The 8,803-nt window shown below is 36.9% G+C and overlaps 1 protein-coding gene across 1 annotated transcript in view; it reads right to left on the reverse strand.

The window, feature by feature from the left end:
- The window catches only part of LOC123555110 (beta-lactamase domain-containing protein 2-like), a 49,744-nt gene extending 46,809 nt beyond the window's left edge, over nt 1–2,935 (reverse strand). Inside the window, exon 1 of the mRNA XM_053524245.1 lies at nt 2,793–2,935. Within this exon, the coding sequence (XP_053380220.1) occupies nt 2,793–2,935 (143 nt within the window). The remainder of the gene's footprint in view (nt 1–2,792) is intronic.
- Between the last annotated feature and the right edge of the window lie 5,868 nt (nt 2,936–8,803).

Raw genomic sequence — 8,803 nt, forward strand, 5'->3', positions numbered from 1 at the left:
ATAAGCTACCTTTTCTACGTTATAAGCTACGTGACCTCTGGGGCAGTACTATGCAATAGCTAATCAATATCATCGCTCCAGTTCAGGTGACATGAGGTCATCGTTTATTCACGTGACCATAAATTTGCATATTTGTATTCATACACGTGGTTGTTTTAATTAAAACGTTGACTTCAGTTTGTATTGATTTTAGTCGCCGAATTTACATTAAAAATGGTATTAAGGCATATATTGTAGCTTTGCATATTCTGCACGTTGTGTAGATAATTGTTTACCTGGAAAACTTGGAACTATTTCTGGTTGTGTTGTTAGGATGGTCTTAAGAACTGACAAGATTTCTGAAACGGAGTATTCTTTTTGACACTGGTGGCAGCAGCCACCAAAAATGTATAGAAAGGTTTATGAGACGCGCCATGGGAAAACCAACATAGTGGCTTTGCGACCAGCACGGATCCAGACCAGCCTGTGCATTCGCGCAGTCTGGTCAGGAACCATGCTGTTCGCTTTTAAAGCCTATTGCAATTAGAGAAACCGTTAGCGAACAACATGGATCCTGACCAGACTGCGCAGATGCGCAGGCTGGGCTGGATCCATGCTGGTCGCAAAGCCACTATGTTGGTTTTCTCATGGCGCGGCTCATATGATTCTAAGCAGTGTTTACGACGGTATCTCTACACACGATACGCAAAATAAACAAAAACGCGCAAAACACAAAATACGGTGTTTAAAATAATTATAACGTGATTGGCCGTAAACTCAACTTATAAGATCATATTAACATAGTATTTTCCTCTGAACTGAAAAATATTGAAAAACGTAAATAATTATTGACCTTATTTAAACTGCACAGCGTGTGAAAATCAATAGGTCAATGGATCGATAATGTTTACAAACAGACTAACTGTGTATCTAGATCGTGTGACCTATCGGTAATTTCTACACTCTCAGTAAATACTTGAAAATCGTTTATGCTAATGATAATCACGCAAATTTCATTAATTTTATAATACTAATGATACTGTAATGCAAATCGCAAGTATACCGCATGTATTTTTTTTCTCCGCAGCGCACCCCTGTCGCTTGCAGCACAGTAAACACAAACACAAAGTACTAGTATATAATAATATGTATGATATAAATATAAATGCGCTAAATATACTTAATTCACTATGTTCATTCCCACTGCTCACGGTGATATTAGTAATATGTTAGTTGTTATATGGAGTACCTAGAAATAGAAGAAATGTCATTGCAGTTTATCGCCTGGAAACTTTTATGTTGCAAAACAGTGTCAACACTCACTAATTAGTATAAATTCTCCTCTCTGTAAACCAGATTTTCCTTGCTATGACAACATCTATAAAAAAAAAAATATTTCATTACAAAATACAGCTCTGCTTTTACACCTGTCGTTTGGTATTTTGTGCAGTAAAACCAATGCACTGGAAATCATAAAAGGGAGAGGACTTTCAGAAAATTTTAATGCAGATACTGATTAACTAGCAAGTCTTGTATGAAAGTTTTATGCGGAACGTTACTGAATGATTTACTTATAAGATTTTGTATAATTTAAAAACTTTACTGTAAATGCCTAACTATGCAGCAGCCTAACTATAGCATGTCCATAAATGTCAATTTATGATAAACCGTTTGAGCTATTAAACATTTATTGCCACTCTTGCCTAACTATGCAACAGCCTAACTATAGCATGTCAAGAAAAATCGTCTGAGCTACAAAAATAAACTCTTGCAAAGTCAGTAAGATAAAAGGGTACTTACATTTATGATCCTAAAATCCAGTAAAACACATAACACAACTAAAATACACACTCAAAAATACGTTAACATAAACATTTCACAAGCGTGTGCAGTTCACAGAGCACATGACATCGTCGAAAGAAGTCCACTTTCGCCGGCTAACAGTTTTTAATTTCAGCGCTTTTGTTTCGGCTGTCTTTTAATTTATGATAATAAAAGGGTTTGGGATACAGCTCTATTAAAGGGGATAGGGAATATACCATTTATGGTGTAAGATCCTGTCGTCCGGTTGCCAGATTTTTGTATATGGCAGGCCTGCGACGTCCACTAGTGGCACTTGCTGGCCGTCCGTGAATGGATCCTGGCTTCTGTGTAGTCCATGAGTAATTCTGGTCTTGGAGCCATAAATGTAATCGGGGGATTGGTTTGTAGCCTTAACCCCAACGCTGTCGAATTTAACTCACACTTATTCTGTCTGTATCGACAAAGCCTAAAATAAATGATAACATCTTTTTCACAAATTTTATCGTTCAACATCAACATATAAAATTACAAATTGCATCAATATCATGATCAGTATTCGAAAGATAATACAAATTATGATATAATTTCATGGAAAGAATAAATAATTCTTACCAGGTTTACTTCAAAAAGATCTAAATAAAGATGTATGTCTGTATAGAAACTCCTAAGCATATGATTGTATACGCTAGACAGTACTGCAAAATACGTCTTACTAGTACAGAACAAAGAAGTGAAGTGTCCAGGGAATAGAAAGATAGGCTAGAAAAGAATGTTTGGCGGGATTAGTATAAATGCACGTGCAAAACTGGTGAACACCTTCATACGGCCTTTTCACTGATCCACACACTTTCTACGTCACTGTATAATATAATATTAGTCAGGTAATAAAATAAGTAACTAAAATTAGGAAGATAGACGCGATGCACACATTAATATAAATATTAAAAACACAATCAGCGAACACAGTAAAATGTTGCCAGGGTTACACATACAAAGCCGACCTTACTCACCGAAACACTAGTGCCACCTCCATAAATTCCGGCTGAAAGAATCCCTCAACAATCGGAAGCAATTTAGGTTCAGGAATCTTTGGGATGTAATAAAATAGTAACGCTATCAACAAAACAAGCACTGGTACTTGAATAAACGTCATAATTTCTTCTATTAGCCGAAATTGTATGTTTACAAATGGCGCAAGCGTATTAAGGGGAGGCTACTGGCAATAAGCACAAACTAGCTACAAGATACAAGAAGGCATACAATGTAATGTTATCAGGTTGGCATTAAATCTCCCACATTGAGTGTACGCACGCACTGAATGTACACTACTAAACCTGTGTAAAACCTAACCCTAAGCTTTAGTCAGTATATAGTACAATCAATACATGCGTACATCCAATAGGGGCGATTTAATGTTGACGAATGTTATCTTTAGCTATACTGGGCTGTTTTTCCGACAATCATATATAAAACAGCGAGTAACAAGACAGAACAGCTAAAAAGGAAGAAATCACAATAATTATGTTTAAGCATAGTAAAAAGGTATAGATCTAATAAGTAAACAAGAGGGCCATAACGGCCCTATATCGCTCGCCTTGGTAGAGTTGCTTATTTGAACAAATTTCTGAGCTAAAGCTTTAAAAACAAGACAATTAGGAGAGTGGGTTAAGGTAAAGATTATGCAAGATTGCTTTTGAAATCTGTAAAAAAGGTATTACAGTTGGTCCAAATCCTTTTGCTTTAGCTTAGAAAACAAGAAAGTAGGTCAGTAGGTCACATTGATGGTCTCTGAAAGTATGTCTAAAGATCGTCATGCAAAACTATACATGTCATCCAAATTTCAAAGCTATATCTTCAAAAACAAGAAAGTAAGTCAGCAGGTCACATTCAAGGTCACTGAAAATCAGTTTTAAGATCGGTAAGCCCTCTAAATTTCAAGGCTGTATCTTAAAAAAAAACAAGAAAGTAGGTCAGTAGGTCACATTCATGGTCACTGAAAGTCAGTTTTAAGATCGGTGTGCAAAACTGTACATGCCATCCAAATTTCAAGGCTGTATCTTAAAAACATGAAAGTAGGTCAGTAGGTCAAGGTTACAGTCCCCTACATACTTGGGGTCATACGGTAGTTACAATTCAATAATATAGGAAATATAATCAGATAATTTTTGAAGTATTTTTTCCTATATAACTCATATAAAAACTATCTGACCCTCGGGGCGGGATCTCTTTTCACCCCCGGGGCGTAATTTGAACAATCTTGTTAGAGAGCCACTAGGCAATGTTACATACTGAATATCAAAAGCCTAGGCCTTGAACTTTCAGTCAAATAGGTTTTTTAAATTGTTTTCCTATGTAAGTCTTTGTAAACTTGGGACCCCCAGGGCAGTGCCTCTTTTTATTCCAGAGGCATAATTTGAACAATCTTCGTAAAGGACCACCAAGCACTGCAACATACCAAAAGTCAAAAGCCTAGGCCTTGCAGTTTCAGATAAGAAGATTTTTATTTTTTTCCCTATATGTCTATGTAAAACTTGGTACCCCCGGGGCAGGGCTCTGTTCACCCCAGGGCAAAATTTCAATAATCTTGGTAGAGAACCACAAGGCAATACTACATACCAAACATCAAAGGCCTAGGTCTTGTGGTTTCAGACAAGAAGATTTTTTTAAAACTTTCCAATTTAAGTCTATGTAAAACTTTAGACCCCCGGGGCGGGGCCTCTTTTCACCCCAGGGGCATAATGTGAACAGTTTTGGTAGAAAGCCAAAAGGCAGTGCTACATACCAAATATCAAAGGCCTAGGTATTTTGGTTTCAGACAAGAAGATTTTTAAGTTTTATTTTATATAAGTCTATGTAAAACTTGGGACCCCGGGGGCATAATTTTCAATAATCTTGGTAGAGAACCACAAGGCAATGTTACATACCAAACATCAAAGGCCTAGGTCTTGTGGTTTTAGACAAGAAGATTTTTAAACGTTTTTTCCTATTTAAGTCTATGTAAAACTTGAGACCCACAGGGCGTGGCCTTTTTTCACCTCAGGACATAATTTGAACAGTTTTGGTAGGAAACCAAAAGGCAGTGCTACATACCAAATATCAAAGGCCAATGTCTTTTGGTTTCAGACGAAGATTTTTAAATTTTTTCCCTATGTACGTCTATGTAAAACTTGAGACCCCCGGGACGGGGCCTCTTTTCACCCAAGGGATATCATTTGAACAATCTTTATAGGGGATCATTAGATGATGTCACATGCCAAATATTGAGGCTCTATGTCTTGTGGTTTTGGACAACATTTCCAAAGCTTTCCCTATATAAGTCTATGTAAACCATGTGACCCCCAGGGCGCGGCCATATTTGATCCTAGGGAAATAATCTGAACAATCTTTGTAGGACATCTACATGACGTTACATATATACCAAATATAAAAGCCCTATGACTTGTGGTTTTGGACAAAAAGATTTTTAAAGTTTTTCCTTTCGGTTGCCATGGCCACCAAAGTTCTGCATGGAATTTAATTCTTTGAATAATTTTAAAGAAGACCATCCAAGGAACATCCCTGTGAAGTTTCATCAAAATTGACTTGATGGTTTAGGAGGAGATGTTGTTTAAAGGAAAGTGTGGACGGACGGACGGACGGTAAGTGATCACAATAGCTCAACTAGAGCCTTTGGCTCAGCTGAGCTAAAAATAACAGATTTATATTAAACTGCTTTAAAATAGACTACGTTATTTTTGTCATGAAAGCATAAGAAATGATACTGATAGATAGATCTAATACTTATGATAAAATAGTTGGAACAGCCATGTGCATATAAAAGAGAGTCACTGTACAACCTATTAAATTGCTACTAAAGTAGACCAAAGAGCTATAAAAAACAAGAGCTCGTCGAACACGAAATGCCCCCCTAGATGCATTTAGTAATTGCACAAGGAACAGAAATTATATGCTCACTGTAAACAAAAGTTATACCATTCTGGTTTAATCTGACCTTGACATTTAACCTATTGACACTAGGCCAAAGCGTTCTTGAGTTATTGCCTGGAAACCATTTTACTGTTCCTGGTCACTGTGACCTTGACCTTTGACATACTGACCTCAAAATCAATAGGGGTCATCTGCTGGTCATTACCAACCTGCCTATCAACTTTCATGATCCTAGGCCCAAGTGTTCTTGAGTTATCATCCGGAAACCGTTTTACTATTCAGGGTCACTGTGACCTTGACCTTTGACATACAGACCTCAAAATCAATAGGGGTCATCTGCTGGTCATTACCAACCTCCCTATCAATTTTCATGATCCTAGGCCCAAGTGTTCTTGAGTTATCATCCGGAAACCGTTTTACTGTTCAGGGTCACTGTGACCCTTTACCTTTCACATACTGACCTCAAAATCAATAGGGGTCATCTGCTGTCATGGCCAACCTAACTATTAATTTTCCTGACACTAGGCCAAAGCGTTCTTGAGTTATTGCCTGGAAACCATTTTACTGTTCCTGGTCACTGTGACCTTGACCTTTGACATACTGACCTCAAAATCAATAGGGGTCACCTGCTGGTCATGACCAACCTGCCTATCAACTTTCGTGACCCTAGGCCTAAGCGTTCTTTAGTTATCATCCGGAAACTGTTTTACTGTTCAGGGTCACTGTGACCTTGACCTTTAACATACTGATCTCAAAATCAACAGGGGTCATCTGCTGGTCATTACCAACCTCCCTATCAATTTTCATGATCCTAGGCCCCAAGTGTTCTTGAGTTATCATCCGGAAACCGTTTTACTGTTCAGGGTCACTGTGACCTTGACCTTTAACATACTGACCTCAAAATCAATAGGGGTCATCTGCTGGTCATTACCAACCTGCCTATCAACTTTCATGATCCTAGGCCCAAGTGTTCTTGAGTTATCATCCGGAAACCGTTTTACTATTCAGGGTCACTGTGACCTTGACCTTTCACATACTGACCTCAAAATCAATAGGGGTCATCTACTGGTGGTGACCAACCTCCCTATCAACTTTCATGATCCTAGGCCCAAGCGTTCTTGAGTTATCATCCGGAAACGGATAGGTCTACATTCCGACCGACCGACCGACCGACATCTGCAAAACAATATACCCCTCCTTTTTCAAAGGGGGGCATAATAAATGTATTTTATACTTCTTTGAGTAGACATATAAATTTATAGTTTACAAGCTAAGAAGATGTTCTTTATGGAGTAAAAAGAAATTAACACATACACTGAACCCGGACACTTTGACGCTCTGCCACGTTGCTATAAAATCTAGCTCATATAATATAAGCAGGCCTTAAACTGTACACTAATACATACTCAATCTCAATTTTAGAATTCGTCCTCGAATTCCAGGAGTTTGAACCTCTGTGGGACTTCCAAGGTATCTATTCATATCCTCTCGTGAGTGATCTACGTTGGGTGCCGATGTAACAGACTGATAATACTTCAGCCCTGACAGTGAATCGAAATGTCATAAGAAATAAATTTCATATCTTTTTTCTTCAAGTTTTTACTTTAGGCCGGGTCAGCAAAATCTACTGTTGAATTATAGACAAAGACTGGTTCCCTGGCTGCATGTGTTTTGTTTTAAATACTGTAACTTTTGAGCATCTAAAATAGCAAATTTTATCTGATGGCTAAATTTTATCTGATGGCTAAACCATACTGTGTCAAGGACAATACAAATGCCAATATAGAAACAATCAGCTTGAGCAAGTCATGGACCGGTCAATATCACAAACTATGGACCGGCGATTTATATATCATGCAGTAAAAGTGCTGGATACAAACCTAGTTGTACGCCTTGTTCAAAATGGATAGTGTGGAAAAATTATACCATTTTCTGACCTACATATTTTTGCATTCATAAGGGCTATAGTCAGTTTTATATATTTATATACATATCAGGTTTAACTTTAACATCCAATATGAAATACAAGTTACTGTGCGGAATGTAAAGATATGGCGGTGAGAAAGAGGGTAGAAAAGGGTCTAACAAAGAGTAGGGATAGGGGTTATTGTCGGGAGTGTTAGGGATACTAAAACTAATTAACATTATGAGATATAAGTGAAACTTAGAAGAATTTGAAAACTTTGACATACGTGACTGCAATGACTTTGACCTTTAAAGGGACTAAAATTTCATGGAAAAACTTCACTCAAACTGCGGGCGAGTAGCTTTAAAAATCATGAAACGACCCCCTTATCATAGCCAACCTTATAAGTTCGATCATACGAAAAAGATACAAGAATCAATTTTTTTATTCATAAAACATTATATATTCAAGTAGTTTCAAATAAGCATAATTAAGTCATCTAGTTCATAGTTAAGATACACAAAGCATATAATAATAATAATAATAATAATAATAACAATAATAATAATAATAATAATGATGATAAATCGTTACAATAGGGGTAATTCTTCAAATTGTCAAGCAAAACGAAACGAAAAGTACGCCCATATTGAAGTTTAACTTAATATTAGTTATGCAGACAACTAAATACAAATGATATTATATTGACTTGAATGTTTGATTTTAACTTCATATACGGGCAAACCGGGATTTTTCTCAATTCATTCTTGTCTGTGTCCCTCGCTAAAGCAGACAATCGTTTAATGTTAGACTAGCAACTAGGATGATAGTGAAGATATTCCTACATTTTTCGGGTTGGGGGGGGGGGGGGGGGGGGTTCTACTTAAAATATAATGGAGACAAAAACAAGCAGTTATTTCTAGACATTTTCTTACAGGAATGATGTTAAAATTATCGTATGATATTAGACATAGGATAAAGAATGGCTCAGTTTATTACACTGAATCATAAAAATGTAAAACAGATTTATCATAGTCTAGAAGCCAGTCAAGTATGATTCAGTCGATATTACCTATATAATGTATGAAAAAATGGTAAAAATAGCTTTAAATTATCCTTGTGGTTTAAAAGTCGTGACTAAAATCCAATATCCGAACACGTTAAGCGCTATAAATAGAACTATCTACC

Source organism: Mercenaria mercenaria, chromosome 15, assembly GCF_021730395.1.
Source record: "Mercenaria mercenaria strain notata chromosome 15, MADL_Memer_1, whole genome shotgun sequence".
In the NCBI taxonomy this organism is placed as follows: domain Eukaryota; kingdom Metazoa; phylum Mollusca; class Bivalvia; order Venerida; family Veneridae; genus Mercenaria; species Mercenaria mercenaria.